At 41.7% G+C, this 22,546-nt stretch overlaps 1 protein-coding gene across 1 annotated transcript in view; it reads right to left on the bottom strand.

The window, feature by feature from the left end:
• Positions 1-22,546, bottom strand: part of LOC120720978 — a 77,345-nt gene that overhangs the window by 14,065 nt on the left and 40,734 nt on the right. The window contains exon 14 of the mRNA XM_040010960.1: positions 82-235. Within this exon, the coding sequence (XP_039866894.1) occupies positions 82-235 (154 nt within the window). The remainder of the gene's footprint in view (positions 1-81; positions 236-22,546) is intronic.

The following is a 22,546-nucleotide window of genomic DNA, read 5'->3' as shown; positions in this document are numbered from 1 at the left end:
TCTGTAACAGAAACCACTTTCATATAATTAGCATTATATATATATATATATATATACATAACTATAACTATTTTTACTTACCTAATACACATAAACGCAAACTTTGTAAATGCCCTACGCTTACTCCATCTTCATCATGAACCTGTGGGGTGTATTGTCCCGACTTGTCTTTGGTCAGTTGTGTCAGCTTTAGAGATCCAGTTGAATCAACATCTTCATTTTTCCCTGTGATCACCTGTTTCATTTTGCGTTTGAAGATTATTTTTGTAACGTGGAGCCATCTTAGACTACTAGATTCCTGCAACTTATGCTTTAGTGGCACAGTAAAGCTTGTGCCTGCAGCAGCATACTCATCACAACCATCCTGAAAGTCTTTGAAAGAGAAAGAAAGGTGACGAAAAACAGAAGATTTGATTTGATTAGCTGTGTTATATAAACTCTTAACAAGCATGTTAATTTAATATTACCTACCTAATATGCATAAGCTCAAGCTCGGTAAATCCTCTACATATGTTCCATCTTCATCGTAAACCATAGGGGTGTAAAGTCCTGACTTGTCCTTTGTGAGTTTTGTCAGCTTCAGTGATCCAGTTGACTCAACAAAGAAATCTTTTCCTTTGCCCCCCTTGTCTAATTTGCTATTAAAGATTATTGTTGTGTTGTGGAACCATCTCAGGTTCTCAGATTCCTTCAAAGTGTGTTTAAGTGGCACGGTAAAATTTGTGCCTGTTTCTGCATACTCATCACAACCATCCTGAGAGTCTTTGAACAGAAAGAATGGTGGAAAATGACAAAAATAGATAAGCCATCAAACATTATGATGACAACACATCATCAGATATAGAAACAGGGAACTATAAAACATCATGGCATGTTTTGGGTATTTTACAGGTGTTACAAGACAGCAGACCTCTATGGTATATGTTGGAGTCTTCAAGAATGATTAAGTTGGCAGATGACATGTTAAAAATACTTTTGCCTTGTAAACCTTAACGAAAAAGTTTGGAATTTAAAGCTTAAGATAAAAACCTGATGGAATAATAGATTAGCTGTACCGTACCTGTGGAGGCAATAAAGAAGTGGCAGAGCAGAAACACAGTGGTGGTGGTAACAGAGGCCATCTTCTCAATCAAATTCAGCTGAACAGAGAAGCTGCTTTTCAGCACTGAGGTTATTTTCTTTCCAAGCACTATCACAGATTTTATGCATGTACAATATGTGCATGTATGTTTCTGAAAGCAAGTGATACAAGAAGCCTTCTGTACACCAAAGATGAAAAACAAATCAAGCAAAACAAGTCATACTCAGAACACGGACTGTACATCTACTATTTTAGTTTTGTTGCTTCACCATAATGATTTACTGTAGTGACGCAACTATAATACTCTTATTATAGTATTATAATAGTATATATATAGTATATAGTAACTATAATAGTAACTATAATAGTATATAGTAACTATTTCTGCTACAGCATCCTATCATTTGTTTCCTCATTGCTTTCCTATTAAAACGGGACTCCATTTAAGTCTTAAAATACACTCCTGTGTTTTTGGTACATGGGAGAAAAATGAATAAAAGGTGACTTATTTTGATTTTGTACTTTGACTTTACATATTAAGAGTGAGTGAGATTCAAAACTTTATTGAGTGTAATATGATAATGTAATCTTAAATTGGGAAGAACACATGTCATAAACATTTATTTCTAAACAGCTGCAGTTAAAACATACAAGCTCTTCTCGTGTAGAAGTTTAAACTTCTTACCTCAGAAGGTTTGACATGATGAAAGATCTGATACTCATGCACATAAATGACAGTTGTGCTTTTGTTTTTCCCTGAGTGCATGTTGTTTTTGTGCTACTACACTGTCACAGCAGAAAGTGCACACCTATTTTTAGCTTGAAGTAGTTCAGCCCCTTCTCAAACCTCAGCTAATTGTAGCTTTGTTTCCACAAGGGTGGTTTTAGTTGTTTCTTGTAGAGGTAAGGCTTCTTGATGATATGCATTTTGGCAAAAATGAAAACACAAAAATGTAGAATAAATAGCAACAGAGGTGTTTTAACCTCTTGTTTTTCAAAATGTGTAAAAACATTTAACTTGTCTTCTTGTTCAGTTTTCTCAAAGTAAAGTTGGAGTTGAAGTTGCAATACAGTTATGCATCACAATGTAATGATCATAACATGTAGTATTTTCCCTGTATCTCACACAGAGTGTGGGGGTTTGTTAGTTTAATGGTGCATTTTAAGATGAGCTAACATTAATTCAAAAGGTCTATTCAATTTTATAATCAATATAAAAGGAGTCTCATCACTTTATATTCCTCAGGTCTTTTACAATTAAAGGATTCAAGCTCCGGAAGTCTCCAGTCTCCTTCAATAGTCTCTATTTTTTGCTTGGTCCTAGATCCTTCAGGTAGATCCTGAGGTGCAATAATAAACTGCAGGAATAATCAGTAATAATTTAAACAGATGGCAAAGACTTGTACATGAAATGAACATAAAAAGATGGGAACAAAACTAAGAGTATGTGCGTATGTGAACTTACCTTTAAATGTTTGAAACAAAATAATAAAGCTCACTGGGCAATGAGATGCCACTTCTCTCTTGTGGTTTAACATCTCACTGCTGATACTGATCACATGGTAAGAAGGAGGAAACACACTGAATAGTGTGTTCTTGAAACAAATATCTTCTATCGGGTTTCACATCACACCTACAGTCTTCTTTTGGCTTTGGTTTTTGTACCTTAAACTTGTTGCTTCTTATGTCCGTATTTGTATGTGACTAGGAGCAAAAATAAAAGTCTGAGACATACAGACTCATTTAAAAAATAGGATTTGGGCAAACTCTTGTCCTCTTTTGAAGCAAAAGGTTTATAAAGCATTAAGCCTTCAATCTTCATATCAGTACGGATGTGGCCAACTTGCTATTAACTTTGTGCAAGTGTAGCACTTTGACGACTGCCTGTAGGCATCCATCCAAATCTTTCAAAATGAAGGAGAACTTAATGTTGTGTATCTGGTTCACTCAATTATGTACGGAGCCCCGCAGGGGACATGGGAGAAAAAAAAATTAAGACGGACTTTTGCGAGATCTCGCAAAAGTTTTAGCCGCATTCTTCGGACGCCGGCTCGAAGCCGACCGGGAGGTCGAGGCACGATGTGCCGGGAAAGCGGTGTTCCTCCCGGCTGTAGTAGGTCTCGACCTCCCGTTAGCTTCGAGCTAACGGGAAGAATGCGGCTAAAACTTTTGCGAGATCTCGCAAAAGTTTTGCGAGATCCTGAGTTTGTTTTGCGAGATCTCGCAAAAGTCCGTCTTAATTTTTTTTTTCTCCCATGTCCCCTGCGGGGCTCCGTAATTATGGAACCCAAGACTTTGGGCTTTTGAGAAGGTAGGAGGCAATATTTTTGGTTCCCAAACTTTTCCTATTATGCCCACCTTGAAAAACTAAAAACATTGCACGCCCCCTTTCTGTTTTAATATTCTACTTGCAATTGGGAGGATTGCATTTCTGGTCTAACTTAATATAGATCAGATTCTTGTTACCTGTCTAGATTGATTGTCTATTTGGGGTTAATGTTCCTTCATTTTCTCCATTACATGTAGTTTTCACATTCAGTAAGAAGCTAACAAACATTAGTTGACTGAAACATGAGTGTTTTGCACAGAACACCTGACCTCATTGCTGAGGCTTGTTAGTGTATACTATACATAGTGTTTGTAGTGAGCAGAAACAGTGCACCTTATTTTATATGGTTATGCTTATTTAATGTTTATTAAAGACTAAAGACTTTATATTTGGCTCATTTATGTATGTTTATGTTGAAAAGTTTTCACTTTCTCGCTTCACACGGCCTTAGTCCTATTGAAGGATAGCATTTGTTTGGAACTACCACTTATTTCTAGCCCAGGGTAGGGAATGCAAAGTTCCCTAATAATAGTAGTGTTTTATTTCAAAATACAGTAAATGCAACCCTTTAAGTTGTTCATTTTGCTCATCTAATGTCAAATTTGGTGAATGCTACAAACTCTGTCAAAGCCTCCAACTATTTCCTTATAATCTCACACATTTTAGTGCCTATCTCCAAAACCTAAAGACTGGTCAGATATTTTCTAGCTTACCCAGACCAACTAGTGGGTCTGAAAATGTTACATTGTGTCATTGTGAGTGGATGGAAACCTCCACCATGTTCCTGAGTCTCCTTGATATCTGCCCCTGGGCAGGGCCGTCATACCTTCAACAGCTCCACTCACCTGGAGCTGATTTGAGGCAATGAGGCTGGAGAGATTTAAGCCCTATGCTAACGTCCCTATGGGGTGTCTCCCATTTTGACCTCGGGACTTCCAGGCCATACTCAGCACAGATGTTCCTGTATACTATGCCGGTCACCTGGTTATGACATTCCATGTATGCCCTGTCTGCTAGCATCTTGCACCCTGCTGTTATGTGCTGGATTGTCTCAGGGGCATCTTTACACAGCCTGCACCTGGGGTCTTGCCTGGTGTGATAGACCCCAGCCTCTATGGATCTTGTGCTCAGAGCTTGTTCCTGTGCTGCCATGATTAGTGCCTCTGTGCGTCCTTTCAGTCCAGCTTTGTACAGCAACTGGTAGGACTTCTGGATGTCAGCCACATCCTTTATCTGCCGGTGGTACATACTGTGCAGGAGCCTGTCCTTCCATAATGGTTCTTGGGTTTCTGCTGCCTGAAGTATTCAGTGAGCACGTGTGTGGCGGAAGTGTGGTCCATGGCGCAGCTACAGGGGAGGAGTGGTGCAGTGAGCTCAAGGGGGCGGTACCGGGAGGCAAGTGAGCCACAGGTGGTGGCGATTGTGTGATGACAGTGTCTTCTTTTCTGTTTGTCTATATAGTGACGGCAGAGGTGAGCCGGAGGGAGAGCTGAACCGGAACGGACTGTCTCCTGTGCAGAACTGTCAAATAAATACATCTCTTGTGAGCAGAAACATTGTGTGTATCACTTCACAACGTGGTTGGATAGAGCCATCCTCCTGACGTATTTGTGGATGTGGATGAACCCCTTCAGTGAGATCATCAACAACACTGGCTACGGACAGTGTTGGGAAGGTTACTTTTAAAATGTATTCCACTACAGATTACAGAATACATGCCCCAAAATGTATTTTGTAATGTATTCCGTTATGTTACTCAATGAGAGTAACGTATTCTGAATACTTTGGATTACTTAATATATTATCATGCTGTTCACAACTACATGTTTGTCCAAAAAACTCACTGAAAAGCCTTCAGCTAATCCAAAATGCTGCAGCAAGAGTCCTGACAGGGACTAGAAAGAGAGAGCAGATTTCTCCTGCTTTGGCTTCCCTTCATTGGCTTCCTGTTAAATCCAGAATTGAATTCAAAATCCTGCTCCTCACATACAAGGTCTTAAATAATCAGGCCCCATCTTATCTTAATGACCTTGTAGTACCATATCACCCAATTAGAGCACTCCGCTCTCGCTCTGCAGGCCTACTTGTTGTTCCTAGAGTATTTAAAAGTAGAATGGGAGGCAGAGCCTTCAGTTTTCAGGCCCCTCTTCTGTGGAACCAGCTTCCAGTTTGGATTCGGGAGACAGACACTATCTCTACTTTTAAGATTGGGCTTAAAACTTTCCTTTTTGCTAAAGCATATAGTTAGGGCTGGACCAGGTGACCCTGAATCCTCCCTTAGTTATGCTGCAATAGACGTAGGCTGCCGGGGGATTCCCATGATGCATTGAGTTTTTCCTTTCCTTTTCTCACTCACCATGTGTTAACAGACCTCTCTGCATTGAATCATATCTGTTATTAACCTCTGTCTCTCTTCCACAGCATGTCTTTTATCCTGTCTTCCTTCTCTCACCCCAACCGGTCGCAGCAGATGGCCCCGCCCCTCCCTGAGCCTGGTTCTGCTGGAGGTTTCTTCCTGTTAAAAGGGAGTTTTTCCTTCCCACTATTGCCAAAGTGCTTGCTCATAGGGGGTCATATGATTGTTGGGTTTTTCTCTGTATCTATGAAGCACCTTGAGGCGACTTATGTTGCTCCTTAAGGTACCGAAAACTAAGTATAAATCTAAAGGTGATCGTGCTTTTGCTGTAGTTGCTCCAAAGTTGTGGAATGATCTACCCTTGCATGTTAGGCAGGCCTCTTCTCTCTCTGAATTTAAGTCTTCTTAAAACATATTTATTCGCTGAAGCCTTTGGCATTGATTAGAGGGGTTGACTCAATTTGTTTTGACATGTTTCAATTTATTTTAGTTTTTTAGTTATTTATTTTATCTTATCTCATTTTAACTTTCTTTACTTATGCTATTAGCATGTACAGCACTTTGTGAACTCTGGTTTTATGTTAAAGTGCTTTATAAATAAAGGTGGTATGGTATGGTATTTGGTGCTATATAAATAAAATTGAATTGAATTGAATTGAAAATTGAATGAATGTACTATTGCTGTGTGATTTATTACTTTGAAGGTCCGCGGCTCCAAGCCGTAGTAAAGGGACCTCTGACTAATACGTTGGGTTCGTGTCGGGCTCGTAGCTGAAAACTAGCTTTACTTTGTTGTCTGGGTCAACTTTGCTAGTGAGAGACAGAGAGAGGCGTTGAAAGGCTGCTCCAATGGAACTTATTGTTCCGGAGGGAAAACACGAACACGGTGTACAGTCGAGTCTTAATAGCTTACTTACAACTGGGCTCGTCAGGCACTCTTTTTGGCTGCAGTGGTTATTATTATATTTACATGCTTCCAGCTCCCGTTTCTGCTCCGTGACAGCTCGTACTTTTCCACTCTCCTTTTTCTCCCTCCCTCGCTCACAGACACATAACGGGTATGGCAGTCCATTCTCCCTGCAGCACGGACTACACTGCCCATGAGGCTACATCCTTTAGGGCTATACCTGCAGCATTCTGCCTATTAGCTTAGCACAACAACAACAACAAAAAGGCGCTCTCTCACACAGGAAACACGCAGAGAGAGCGTCACCCTGTAACCATGGCAACCGTAACGCTGCCACCTGGAACCACAGCACAAACAAAACCCAAACAGTCCTGACCCGCGACAATATGAAACAGGAAAGTACCGCCGTGTAATCCATATATTTCAGCAAAGTAACTGTATTCTAAATACCACCTTTTTAAACAGTAACTGTAACAGAATACAGTTACTCTTATTTTGTATTTTAAATACGTAACGGCGGTACATGTATTCCGTTACTCCCCAACACCAGCCACTTCCCTATACATGGATGAAATCAAGCTGTATGCAAAGAGTGAACGTGACATCGATTCACTGATCCACAGCACAAGGATATACAGCAATTACATATCTTGATGACTTTTCTGGTCTTATTGATCAGCAAAGATGAACGTAAGATGTACACAGTGTTTGTTTGATAGTATAGTACTGTAATGACACTCATACCAATGATTTGTCTGTAGAAACTGTCTGGATTTCAACCTGTGTTATGTATTTAACCTTAAATATATTTTTATGTTATACTTTCATATTTGAAAAAAGTAAAATAAAATTGCTCATTCTGATGCGAGGAGCCTTGTTCATGTTTGTTATTGGTCACAAGCTGCCAACACCACCCAAGCTGTCAAGGCTGTGTGCAGGCAGGCAGGAAAAAAATTGGGACAACTAGAAACAGGGCATGAAACAAGAACACACATGCCAGAATGAAGGACGACGCGACAACGAACCGGAACACAAGCAGACACTAAATACAGGTGGGGAACAGGGCAGAGAGCAAACATCTGGGAAACACGGCTGACACCAATTACGAGGACAAAATTGGGAGGAAGCAAAACAGAATACGTTGACCTTTAAAGTAAAACAGGAAACAGACTGGACACTAACCTCAAAACTGGAATACAAAAACAGAACACTAGAAATCATATCCAAAGGAGAATTCATAGAATAACAACAATAATAATACACAAAACACTTTCAGGGATGGTAAATTAATAATCAGAACATTAGAATTTCATTGCAGAGAAAAAAAAATACAGATTTGTTACTTTAACCAAATGTTCTTATGTGCATTTAAGTCAAATAAAAAACCTTACTGAGACTACGTGTATACTGTGCAGGTGTTTGATTTAAAAACAAAACAAAAAGGTGGCCAGAAAGACAGCCATTCTCACGTGTGGTTTGACACCTCACGGCAGAAACTGCAGATACCAAATGCATGAGAAGAAATGTGGACAACAAAGAAGTTGCTCTTCAATCAGCTTTGAGATCTTAAAGCAGGGCTAGTTTTCTTTGGTTTTTGTTTTACTGTTAAAATTGCAAAACAAATTCAAAAATCTGGTTTGTATAGACATGTTAACATGCAGGATTGAGCAATTTCTTTTTTAAAGCAAATGGTGTAAAATCCTTTAAAACTTAAAACCAACGAAACAGGATGTAACAACCTCACTAGAGTTTTGTAAAACTCAATATTTCCAATGGCTTGCAGAGCACAACTCTGGTTTGTGTGGCTGCAGGACTGTGACGACCATAGCTGTGCAAAGATATTTTGGGGGCAGGTTTTAAGCTAGAAAATAATTCAGTTGCACACAAGAGGTACACCTTTTACTTCATTTTAATACCCGTGCAGTCATGTAGATATAAAAGCACATTAAAAATCAACAGATCAGCAAATTATAGACAATTAACAATGTACTATAACAAAAAAACAACAACAAAAAGAATAGAAAAAAATCATATTAACAAAAAAACAACAACAAAAAGAATAGAAAAAAATCATATTAACATAGACCAAGGTCGTTTGCATTAAGTATTCTAAATTTATAACAAGAACAGGCAACTTTTAATATCTCCGTGAATGTGTAATGTTTTAGTCGGATACAACAGCGGTCCCCAACCTTTTTTTGCGCCACGGACCAGTTTATGTCCGACAATATTTTCACAGAGCAGCCTTTAAGGTGTCACGGATAAATACAACAAAATAAAACCAGTACCAGTTCGTGACACACAAGAAAATACCTAGGGAAACTGAGTTAACGCTAAAAATGATTCAAAAAATAATGCTACAAAACCGCTGAAAAAACCTTAAAAACCATGAATTTCACACCAAAGCCTCAACTCTCGCAGCCCAGTACCAAATGACTCACGGACCGGTACCGGGGGTTGAGGACTACTGAGGTACAGTGCTTAGACTGCAACATGATGCACATGTTGACTTTTTTCTGTGGCTGTGTGTTAAGTGCATGTGTGTGTAGGAAGAAGCAGGAACTGGAAAGTTTCTAAATCCAAAAGGCCACATGGCCAAGAAGCAAGAACACAAATGGCAGGGAAGAATAAACTATCTGACAAAAGAAGAGGAAGGACAAACAAGGGTAAATGGTAGAAAATGGATGACTGTATCTATCAAATTAAAACAAATATTGAATTATTAGGCATTACATGGTTTTAACAGGGAATTGATGTGATGACTGTGTAACTGAATTCACTAAATTGTATAACCCGAGGACCGAATTTGAATCAAAACCTCAAGATGATAGTTCCTTCCTGGAAAAAGGTTCAAGTAAAATTTCATGTGGTGTAAACATCTGTCTACTTCCTAGGTGTTGGAGCTAATCTAAACTTTAAATCACTTCCCAGATTGTCAAGCTTATTGTAATTATCACTGGTCGGTTTTCTGTCAGCCTTCTTCAGGCCAGTCAGCCTCCACTCCACCTACTTTAAATCTCACTGTGCATCTATCACTCTCCCTTGCAGACGTCTTTGTGCGACCCACCTCCTTCCTATCTGTGCCTCTCCTTCGTCACTCAGGCCACTTTCAAGCCTCTATCTTCATCTCGAACACCAGCATCTAGATTTCAGACTAATCCTTATCACAGCTGTGATTCCAGTCCACTGTGACGGGCCATCAGAGACTAAATACCTCAAACTGAATTCTGTACATCAATAAATCATATTTAAATCCTTCTACTGATCTCTCCTTAATTAGATTTAGCTCAGTGTTTCTCAAAGTTTTTCTGGCATGCTTGACTTTAAAAAAAAATGAAGAAAAATTGCGCTTTCAGTTTCAAAATTTCATGTGCATTAGGGGAAAGTAGAAAGTAAACTTAAAATAAAATGGCGCCGGTGAGGTCGGCTGCCGTGCTGGATGCTCTGCCCCAACTTCTCCACTTTTTGCAGTTTTTCGTCACTTTTTGCTATATCTGCGATAATCTTGCATGGGCATCATGCAAAACACACAAATCCGCTACAGTAGAGACACTTTGGTTTCTATTGGTCTGCAATACACGAACATTTCACCATGTTTAACTCCGGACCCAACCTGGCCAAAGGAGATCCTGAGAGAGAACAAAGGACGCGACCCTAAGCGACGGCCTCGAGGTAAAAGAGCCGGCATCAGGAACAGGCTATGGGCTCGCGCACACCGCGCACCCATGCCCAGTATCCTGCTAGCCAATGTTCAATCCATCGAGAACAAGCTTGATGACCTCAGAGCCAGAATCAAGTTCCAGAGAGACATTCGGGACTGCAAACTCATCTGCTTCACCGAGACTTGGCTGAATCCAGCGATACCAGACCACGTCGTGCAGCCGACGGGGTTCTTTTCGGTTTACCGCATGGACAGGACAATGGAGTCGGGGAAGAAAAGACGTGGTGGAGTGTGTTTGATGGTGAAAAACACATGGTGCGACAGCACAAACATCTCCCCACTCACACGCTCTTGCTCGCCCAATCTGGAGCTTTTGATCGTTAAATGTCGCCCTTTCTATCTCCCTCGGGAATTCACTGCGGTCATTGCCTGCACTGTTTACATTCCGCCTCACACGGACTCGGACACTGCCTTATGTGAGCTACATGAGGCTCTCACACATCAACAAACACTTCACCAAGATGCCGCACTCATTGTTATGGGAGATTTTAACAGAGTGAATCTCAAACGGACATTTCACAACCTTCACCAGCACATCAACTGCCCCACCCGGGGCACGAGGACATTAGACCTACTGCTACACCCCATTCAAGAACTGTTACAAGGCTCAGCCCCTGCCGGCATTTGGAAAATCGGACCATGCCGCCCTCTTCCTCATGCCTGCTTACAAACAAAGGCTAAAGCAGCAACCACCAATCAGGAGGGAGGTCGCTCGCTGGACGGACCAATCAGTGGCCGCGCTGCAGGACGCACTGGATGACGCACTGGATGACGCAGACTGGGACATGTTTCGGCGCAGCTCTGATGACATCAACATGTTTACAGAAGCGGTTGTGGGATTTATCGGGAAACTAGCGGACGACACAGCAGAAAGAACTATCATCCGAACGTTTCCCAACCAGAAGCCGTGGGTGGATAAAAACATCCACGATGCTCTGAGATCACGCACCGCTGCCTACAATGAAGGGCTCGTCTCCGGTAATATGGACCTATACAAGGCTGCGTCCTACAACGTGCGCAGCGCGGTCAGAAAGGCAAAGCGGAGCTACGGGGAAAAACTAGAGTCACAGCTATGACAGTGCGACTCTAGGAGCCTGTGGAAAGGACTGCGGACTATAACGGACTATAAACGACCAGCTTCTTCAATGATGAATGCCGACACTTCACTGGCTGATGAGCTGAACACGTTTTATGCTCGCTTCGACGCCGCAGCAATTAAAACAACAAACGACTGCGCGCGCTCGGAGTGCACCAGTGAAGACAATGCATTCATCATCACAGAGCATGCCGTGAGGAACACCTTTAGGGGGGTGAACACCAGGAAGGCAGCAGGACCAGATGCAATCCCTGGCCGGGTCCTTAGAGCCTGCGCTGACCAGCTAGCACCGGTGTTCACGGAGATCTTCAACCTCTCCCTGGCCCAAGCTGTGGTTCCCACGTGCTTCAAACAGTCCATTATTGTTCCTGTTCCAAAGAAACAACAGCCCGCTTGCCACAATGACTACCGTCCAGTAGCACTGACTTCAATTGTGATGAAGTGTTTTGAAAGACTGATGAGAGATCACATCACTTCTTCACTTCATGCCACCATCGACTCACTTCAGTTTGCTTACCGGACTAATCGTTCCACAGACGATGCCATATCTCACCTGCTCCACACATCCCTGAGTCACCTGGACACTGGCAGAGGGAATTATGTTAGGATGCTGTTCGTGGACTACAATTCAGCATTCAACACAATAATTCCCTCTAAGCTTTTCACCAAGTTGACGGATCTAGGACTCAGCTCATCACTGTGTCAGTGGATCCTCAACTTCCTCACAGACAGACCCCAATCAGTGAGGGTGGGAAAACAAGTCTCCCCCTCCATCTCACTCAGCACTGGAGTGCCTCAGGGCTGTGTTTTAAGCCCCCTGCTGTACTCACTGTACACTTATGACTGTGTAGCCACATCCGACACCACCTCCATTGTCAAGTTTGCTGACGACACTGCTGTTGTGGGCCTGATCTCCGACAACATCGAGACGGCCTACCTGGAGGAGATTAGGAACCTGGAGACCTGGTGCCAGGAGAATAACCTCCTCCTAAACGTCAGCAAGACTAAGGAGCTGATCGTGGACTTCACTACAAAGCAGGCGAGGAATTACAAACCCCTCATCATCAGTGGCACGCCAGTGGAGAGAGTGGACAGTTTCCGATACCTGGGTGTCCACATCACTCAGGACCTGTCATGGTCCTGCCACATCAACACCCTGGTTAAGAACGCCCGTCAGCGTCTCTTCTTCCTCAGAAGACTCAGAGACTTCCATCTGCCACTGAAGGTGCTCAAGAACTTCTACTCCTGCACCATCGAGAGCATCCTGACGGCAAACATCTGCACCTGGTTTGGGAACAGCACCAAGCAGGACAGACGAGATCTGCAAAGGGTGGTGCGCTCAGCCGAACGCATCATTCAATCAGAGCTCCCTGACCTGCTGTCCATCTACACCAAGCGGTGCAAGTCCAAAGCTAGGAAGATTATGATGGACCTCTCCCATCCCAACAATGGACTCTTCTCACTGTTGAGGTCTGGGAAGCGCTTCCGCTCCCTTAAGGCCAAAACAGAGAGAATGAGGAGGAGCTTCTTCCCCCAGGCTATTCGGGCCCTGAACCAGGTGTAGGACTGGACTCTCACACACACGTCACTATAAGACTGGACTCTCACACACATCACATCACCACACGCACCACCACACATTTCCTATAATCCTATAATTCCTATAATTTATAATCTTTATAATCTTTTCTGCTATTTGCACATTCTTTACTGTAAATTCCTAAGTTAATTTGTAAATTCTGTAGTAAACTGTAAATTGTAAATATTGTAAAACTTTTCTTCTGTCATTTAATGGTCGGGCATTGTACAGCTACAAGCATTTCACCCCCATGTCATACTGTGTATGGTTGTGTGTGTGTGACAAATAAAATTTGAATTTGAATTAGATTTATTTGAAGTACTGGTACTGGCGCGGTTCTGCAGAACCCCCAGCAGGAACAGAAGCAGAAACAGCAGGCATGGAGACCTCTGGCTGGAGCTGTACAGGGCATTGGCTCGGCCCAGGCAGCGACAGAGGGGTGTAGTCCTCAGCTGGCTGAAAGAGTTCACTGAAGCTTCCAGCAGAGCACGGAGGCAGCTGGGTTAACTCGCTCAAGCTCTCAGCAGAGAATGATTGCTGAGACGGCTCAGCAGAGTTCTCAGCTAGACACGGCTAGTGTTTTAATGGGATTTTCTAACAGCGTAGACTGAGCGGGCAAAGGCTGAGCTGCAGGCTGAGCTAACAGCGGTAGTGGTGGTTGTAGTGGAAATCGAGTGGGCGACGGTGTTGGTTCTCCTGAGCCTCCAGAAGATGATGGAGGCGGCTGAACAAACTGCACCAGCTGCTTAGCCTCCAGAGTCAGCTGAGGTAGGTTGCTCAGCCTCTGGGGAAGCCCTGGAAAGGGTCTCAGTCCTTTGTGATGCCAGTTCTGCAGTTACAGAAACAGGTTTTAAATGGTAAATGGCCTGTATTTGTAAAGCGCTTTACTTAGTCCCTAAGGACCCCAAAGCGCTTCACACATTCAGTCATTCACACATTCACACACTGGCGATAGCAAGCTACATTGTAGCCACAGCTGCCCTGGGGCGCACTGACAGAGGCGAGGCTGCCGGACACTGGCACCACCGGGCCCTCTGACCACCACCAGTAGGCAACGGGTGAAGTGTCTTGCCCAAGGACACAACGACCGAGACTGTCCGAGCCGGGGCCCGAACCGACAACCTTCGGATTACAAGATGAAACTGCCAACTCTTGAGCCACGATCGCCCCAGAACTTCCAAACCCTGAGCTAGCATTCTCTGTCTTTATTATAATACTCCTGGACTCAGAAGGAGCTTTCATAGAGTCTTTTAAATTTCTCAGGACCAGAAAAGATGGCTTCTGAAAAAACAGTCTTTGATTTTGCTACTTCTGAATTTACTAAACCTGAGGTAACAGAGTCCACAGACACTGGATAAACAGACTCACGGTTAACATGCTCCGAACCAACCAGCTGGGCAGTTTGACAGTCGTTAGTAATTTCTAACTCAGTGTCTGGTATAACTGTTTTGGTATTTTTAGGCTCAAAGATGCGTAGAATTCACAGTTTGTAAAATCCAAGGGACTGGAAAAAATGAGGAGCGGGGACAAAAGAGGAGACTGGTGATGATGGAGAAGTAGCAGCCGGCTCCTCGTCCTCCGGCCACATTGCTACGAGGTACGTACTAATCTAGAAGAAAAGGTGCCAAATGAACATATTACTGCTCTCTCCTTCAAGAGAACGCTGAACCACTGTTGGCCAACCTTGTTTAAATTTCCACTGCGTCACTCTCCCTCTTCTCATTTTTCACCTCTTTCACTACCGGAACAAATTTTTTATTTTATCCGGTAAAGTGTTCGCAACTTTTCACTGTGTGACTAGTGATGTAAGAAAATTTTTTTTAAAAAATACACAGCTTTAAAACTTAAAGGAATACATTTGTACATTCACTGAATGGAGTAGTTTGGCTAATGCTGTCTTCCAGCATAATGACTTAATATTCTTCTTCAGAAGAGCAAGTTCAATACTACACCTAACACAAGAGCTATACAGAGAAAATCAAGTTAAATATTATTTATATAGCACAATATCACAACAACAGTCATCTAACAGCATTTTAGATTCTAAAGTAAAGACCCTAGAATATCAACACAATAAAACGCTGTTTATGTTCCTATCAACACAATATATGTTACAGCAGTAACAGTTTTTTAGGTGACTGCATAACTTTATTTATTTTTTTATCCAGATGGGGCACCTAATGGTTTAGATAGATAATGTGTGTGAATACAAAATGTAGTTTTTAAATTATGATTTAATTTATTAAAAGCTAAAAGCTATCCAATCTTAAAATTTAGAGCAAAGTCATTCCCTGTAAAGGATTGTCTCTGTCAGATTATCTGGTAAAGAGCAGTTTTGTACGAAAAAAGACCTCATCTCCCCTTGTTCTGTATTTGCTTTGTCACTTATTCTGATATTGACATTTTCAGAAGCAAATAGAAATAGAGACAAACATGTCAACAGACAGCATAAACATGAACAGCAGCGCCCTCCACAGTTTGAGTGTACAAGTGGGACTTGTACAAATAGAACTCCCATCCAAGTACTGACCAGACCCGACCCTGCTCAGTTTCTGAGCTCAGACGAGATGGGCGTGTTCAAGGTGGATGCATACCTGTTCCAGCACTCACAAAAACACAACTGGTAACTCCAAATATTGTATCGGGGAAAATTTCAGGAATGAAGCAAGAGAAGAGAAGGCTCTTACAACAATGCACGTCACTGCAACCCCCCCTGGCTTCTGCTCCGCGGCTGCTGAGTGAGCCCTCATCTGGGACTCTCCTCAGCTCTTTCTGGGACAGTGGCGCGGCTGCCCCTCTGTTGGTCTTCCTTGGTCTCTTGTGTTCTGAGGGCCTCTGGATCTCCTCCATACCTGCTTCATGCCCTGGTGGACGGGGCTGTGGCCCCCCCACACCCTCTAGCAGATCATTACATGAAGGAACCTTTTAAAAACAAGCGCGTCCATGCTCACAGGTGTACACACGGGTGCTCACACACACAAACTACACCCTTTTTGGCTCCTACCTCAAAGCACACAGTGCGCTGTCGATCTTACGTGCTGCACAATAATGTTTAATATTTAGTATTTACTGTCATATTCCCATATATCATTGTGATGTTGTTTATTATGTTGCTCTCTTTTTCTTCTGCTTGTTTTCTCTTTTTTCTTTCTCAACAGCTGATCAAGGTGATTGATATTTGTGATTTTTGTCTGTTTATTCTGTTGTTTTTTGTTTTTTGCCCTTTATCACCGTCCCTCTTCTCAGCTGTTTTTCTTTCCCTCTTTCTTTCTCCCTTTTCTTTTCCCCAGTCAAGTCTGTCCCGTATTTAGCAAGTGAAAATAAAAAATAAATAAAATAAACAATAAAAGGTGAATCAAATAGACCATTACGGCAAGGCTGGGATGGTCAATTTGGTAAAGTAAATCCGTTGGGCATCTTTCTTCGCCTTTAGACAATAATTCTGACGGCAAAAGAGCCAAACGGGACGGGCAACAAAAAAAAGAAAAAAAAATTAACAACTTCAGTGCCATAAAAATGTAATTGCACATTTCAACAAAGAAAACAGTTAAAAAGGCATCAGCGATGACAGACAACACTACATCACGTGACGATTGCATAGAACTGTTCATCAATGTTTTTATTTGACATGGAAACAAGGGACTGTAATCACAAGAACTATGATAAGGCAGTCTGATATTTGCAGTAAGTAGATTTAATCATTTAGTCCAATTATTAACACTTTCATTCTTTCGTACAGTACAGTATTACTACAGTTTATTTGTTGGATCTCTTTAGTGTGAATGATTGTTGACATTTTTAAATATAATGTTCATACGTTTTTTTTTTATTATGTTTTATCTAATCTACTCATTTACTCACTACATCTACACTCATTTAAAACTCCTTCAAATACAAAAAAATACACCTGACAGAATAAAGAGATGAAGTGTAGCGTACCTGTGGAGGCAGTGACGAGGCAGCAGAGCAGAAACACAGCGATGGTGGCAGCAGAAGCCATCTTCTTCACTGTTGCCATCACATTCAACTAACAGCCGCTTTCCATTTTAGTTTCCTGTCAGAGCATGGTATCATCACATGCAGGGGCAGTCCTAGCCTGTGGTGCCCTGGGAAAACACTCCCGTTTCTCTAAACACAGTTCATGTGTAAATGAACTGTGTTTAGAGGACAATGGCCCATGTCACCCATATCAAAAACCGCCACCGATCACATGTTTATGTGAGTGCACATGTATGGCTTTGCAGAGAAGAGGTCTTGTCTGCTTTCATAGATAAAAAACAAAGCAAATGTGACACTTAAAACAAAATGCTTTTTAGGGTTCTTGCTTCAGCAAATATATATTTAATTAATTATTTTCATTGGTGTCTCTCTCCCCTCCCTCCAGTACATTTACAGCACCCGTCTCACTAAAAAAGCCCTTTGCATAGCGGCTGATCCCACGCACCCAATGCAAAGCTTCTTCAAGCTGCTGCCGTCAGGGAGGAGACTGCGGAGTCTCCAGGCCAGGACCAGCAGACTGAAGGACAGCTTCATCCATCTGGCTGTCAGGAAGCTTAACTCCCTCCCGATTCTGCCCCCTCTCCCCTCCACAGTCTGACTGAACTCTGTCACACACACACACACACACACACACACTCTCTGACTCACTCACTGGCCTGCACCAGTTACCAGTCACTTTGTGGAGCATTGGACTGCCATTACCTCATAAGACTTTGTTGTTACACTATCTCTTACCGCATACTACTAAATCTCTATTTGCACTATTTGCCTATTTGCACTACTATGCCTCCTTACTTGAATATTGTATATTGTATATTGCATAGCTTTTTTTTTTTTTTTTTTGTTATACGTAAAATTGTATTGTATTTATTTAAATTTTTACTTTTTAATTATTTTATTTGCATTTTTTAATCACTAGGGTTTGAGAGTAACGAAATTTCTATTCTCTGTATGTCCTGTACATGTGGCAGAATTGACAAATAAAGTTGACTTGACTTGACTTGACTTGACTTTAAATATAATCTCCAGTTAGAGATGTTCAAGAGGTAACCAAAAACTCAAATGCAAACTGTCCTAATTTGGATTATTATTAATAATTTAGACATAAAATATAAATGTATGTTTTTCTGAAATGACTTCTTCTTAAAACCTGACAATACAAATTGATTTTTTTTGTTAATGCTACAGCATCCTGTCCTCTGCTCCCTCACTGTTCAACATTAAATTAACATTCAACATTAAACTAAATGAAAAACATTGCTGGGGTTTTTGTGCTGTTGTTTTTTTTTTTACTCATTGATTTCTAAGGAAAGTAAAATGAAATAAAACTGGAGAAGAAACTGAATATCCCATCATGTATAAAATTAAAAGTGTATTTTATTTCAAATATGTGAGAATAAACACCTCTGTGAGTGTAATGTGGCAAATAAAGTATGTATTCTTAATTTCAGGAGATTCGGGGTGTCCCATGAAGCAAGATCAGTGGGTTATTGAGATAAGCTGAACCTGAGTCAGAGCTCAAACTCTGCATCATGTTGTCACTGAAATTTTTAAGTACTCCTGTTTGGATGTCTATGCAGAAAATGTTCTTTGTTTTTGTTTGTTAATTACAGCCCAAATCTGCTGACAGGTCTTTTTTTAATATTGCTATTAACTATAACTATTAATTTTTTTTTTTTGGATAAATCAGCAGCAGCGCCCTCTGCAGTTTGTGTATTGAAGTGCAAAAGCTTACAGCACCTGGTATTCCCAGGCGGTCTCCCATTGAAGTACTGACCAGGACTGACCCTGCTTAGCTTCTGAGATCAGACGAGATCGGGCTAGAGTAGCAAATGGGTGCAAGCAAGCCGCTGCCACAGCTGCTTGCCACAGCAGATGCCCCCGATTTATGGTAAGTGAATGTGTTTAATTGTAGGCAGGGACATTACTGGATATTCTTGTGTAATTGCTACGGAAGAATATTTATTTTATTATTTTACATTTACAATTTTTTTTTTCCTGGGGACCCTGTGACACCCCATTGAAGAGCCGTAGGCTGTGGATCTCTTAAGATCTCACTGTTGGGTTTGTAAGGCCATGTTACTCCTAAATTTCTATCTTGTTCAAAGAGACAATATAAAACAAAGTTCTAAGCTAATCGACCTTAGTGTTCTCCTTTTTTAAAAATAAGGATCGATAAAAGAATCGATAAAGAATCGAATCGTTAAACAGAATCGAAAATGGAATCGGAATCGTGAAAATCTTATCAATACCCATCCCTAGTAATCATCCTTCGCACTTTTTGTCACTCTAAAACTGCAACAAATGATCAGTTACTGTTTTAACATTAATTTCATTATCTTGTTAGGGAAGTACAATTAAAAGTTATTAATCATACTTGAACCCAACACCTACTAGAATTACTGAGTTTTTATTTTCTGGTGCAAGTCCCGAGGTGTTATTCACCCCCTGCTGAGATTTTCACAGGTCCTCAGCTCATTTCTCCACCTGCTTTTGTTGTGCAAACCACCCATTATCGGTGAGGCCTGGCACATTTGCATTTGTTTACTCAGAGTAGCTCAGATCCAAGGCAGGCCAAACCTCTGTGTTACAACCTTCAGAAATGCCTGCCGTATCTCTACAAAATATCCCACACACTGACTGACCTGCAAATATGAAAGACACACATTCACAATATACATCGTTCCTGCATTCAGCAGTGGAGTTCCTTGACCCTCAGCACAGATCTTCTATTGTTCCATTGTGGCTGTGTATGTGCAGTGTTGGGAAGGTTACTTTTAAAATGTATTCCACTACAGATTACAGAATACATGCCCCAAAATGTATTCTGTAACATATTCCGTTACGTTACTCAATGAGAGTAACGTATTCTCAATACTTTGGATTACTTAACATATTATCATGCTGTTTACAACTACATGAATGTGATTTATTACTATTACTGAAGGTCCGCGGCTCAAACGTCGGGTTCCGTGTTGGGCTCATAGCCGAAAAATAACTTTACTTTGTTGTCTGGGTCAAGTTTGCTAATGAGAGACAGAGAGAGGCGTTGAAAGGCTGCTCCAACGAAACTTATTGTTTCGGAGGAAAACACGAACACAGTGTACAGTCGAGTCTTAATAGCTTACTTACAACTGGGCTCGTCAGGCACTCTTTTTGGCTGCAGTGGTTATTATTTTATTTACATGCTTCCAGCTCCCGTTTTTGCTCGATGACAACTCGTACTTTTCCTTTTTCTCCCTCCTCGCGCTCACAGACACATAACGTGTATGGCAGTCCATTCTCCCTGCAGCACGGACTACACTGCCCATGAGGCTACATCCTTTAGGGCTATACCTGTAGCATTCTGCCTATTAGCTTAGCACAACAACAACAACAAAAAGGCGCTCTCTCACCCAGGAAACACGCAGAGAGAGCGCGTCACCCTGTAACCATGGCAACCGTAATGCTGCCGCCTGGAACAACAGAACGTAGCTGTCAAACAAAACCCAAACAGTCCTGACCCGCCACAATATGAAACAGGAAAATACCGCCGTGTAATCCATTTATTTCAACAAAGTAACTGCATTCTAAATACCACCTTTTTAAACAGTAATTGTAACGGAATACAGTTACTCATATTTTGTATTTTAAATACGTAACGGCGGTACATGTATTCCGTTACTCCCCAACACTGTGTATGTGTAGGAGTGGCATTGCATTCCCCATTCACACAGTACACGGCAACCAATCCAGACAACTTTTGGATCAAGTTCTGGATGGCCACCGACTTGGAGACCAAATATGTCTGCAGTGCATCTCCTTACTTGGGAAAGGACCCCAGTTGTCAGAAGGGAGAGAGGCTGGCAGAGAACGTGGTCATGAAACTGATGGAGCCGTTTTTGGATGATGGGAGAAATGTCACAACGGTCAATTTCTTTACTTCACTGTTGCACAGACTGTTGCAGTGCAAAAAAACAATACTGGGCACAGTGTATAAAGTCCGGCGTGAACTTCCTCAATTTGAAAAAGACACTGCACAGTGAGAGGTACTCTCCACTTCCGTGTTTAAAAGCGGCAGTGTCTCCTTGACAATTTATGCACCTAACCCCCCCCCAAAAAAACACAAGACTGTGTGTGTTCTAATTTCCATGCACCAAGATGTGACGATCGGTGACGGCAGAAAGAGGAAACCCAACACAATAACAGACTATAACCACATGAAGGTATGTGAATGTGTGTATAATTTTACACCAGTGCTACAATGTCTTCTGATGTGTGCTATATAGGCCTATAGAAAAAAAGCACACATACTCATGACTCTCTCTCTCTGCTTTTACAGTGTGGTGTAGACGTGTTGGACCAAATGGTGCGGATGTATTTCATAAGAGCAGCAACACGCAGGTGGCCAGTAGCAGTTTTCTACAATATGCTGGACCTGGCGGCGGTGAATGCCTACATTTTGTACAATTTGTGCCGATTCAGGCAGCACAAGGAAATATTAGCACAGAGGCAGGCTGCTGAAGCTGCTGCAGCTGCTGCGGCTGTAAAGACAACGCAGTGCCAGGTGCAAGAGAGCTGCAAGAGAAATCGCAGCAGGTTTACCTGTGCAACATGTCACAAATTCACCTGTGCCAAATGCAGGGATGATGGACACTGGGTCTGCAAACGCTGTAAAGTTTGAAACACTTTGAAATAAAACAGACTTGTGCACCCATATTTTGCGAATGTGTGTCTTTTGTATACGGCAGGAATTTCTGTAGGTTGTAACACAGAGGTTTGGCCTGCCTTGGATCTGAGTAAACAAATGCCAATGTTGCACGCGCACACACACACACACACACGCAGCAAATCTGTATTTATTTGTCCCACAAGTGGAAAATCTGCATTGTTATTGCAGAAAAGTCGACAGTGCAAGACAAAAGCAGGAAAAATGAAAACTGCACAAAGAGCACAGTATAGAAAGTGCACTATACAAACAATCTGGAAACATAAATATGGACACGTGTATTGAAGATATATCTATATATAGGGATTGACAAGAAATAATATTGCATATGAGAATTATTGCACATAGAATCTACCAAGGTGTATCGTAGGCTACTATACATCTATAGTAACATCAAACGACCAGTGGGTGGCAGGGTATAGACACATCAGTGCCCAGTGTAGTGGTTTATGTGCAAGTATACCATCAACACTGACACAAATACAAGCACACAGCCTTTGAATAGCTGTCCACTGTAGTGACCAGTATGTGTGCAAAGGGCTAAACGTGGCTTCTGAATTTCCTGTGCAATTCTTCATCACTACAGAGTTCTGCACACAGTGTTGGGGAGTAACGTAATACATGTATTGTATTTAAAATACAAAATATGAGTAACTGTATTCCGTTACAGTTACCATTTAAAAAGGTGTTATTCAGAATACAGTTACTTTGTTGAAATAAAGGGAGTGCACGGCTGTGTTTTCCTGTTTCATATGTTCGGCTGTCCCCTC

This window comes from Simochromis diagramma, unplaced genomic scaffold (genome assembly GCF_900408965.1).
Source record: "Simochromis diagramma unplaced genomic scaffold, fSimDia1.1 OVJJ01000381.1, whole genome shotgun sequence".
Taxonomy (NCBI): Eukaryota; Metazoa; Chordata; class Actinopteri; order Cichliformes; family Cichlidae; genus Simochromis; species Simochromis diagramma.
Note: the sequence above shows the minus strand (reverse complement) of the source record. Positions and strands in the feature narration are given on the sequence as shown.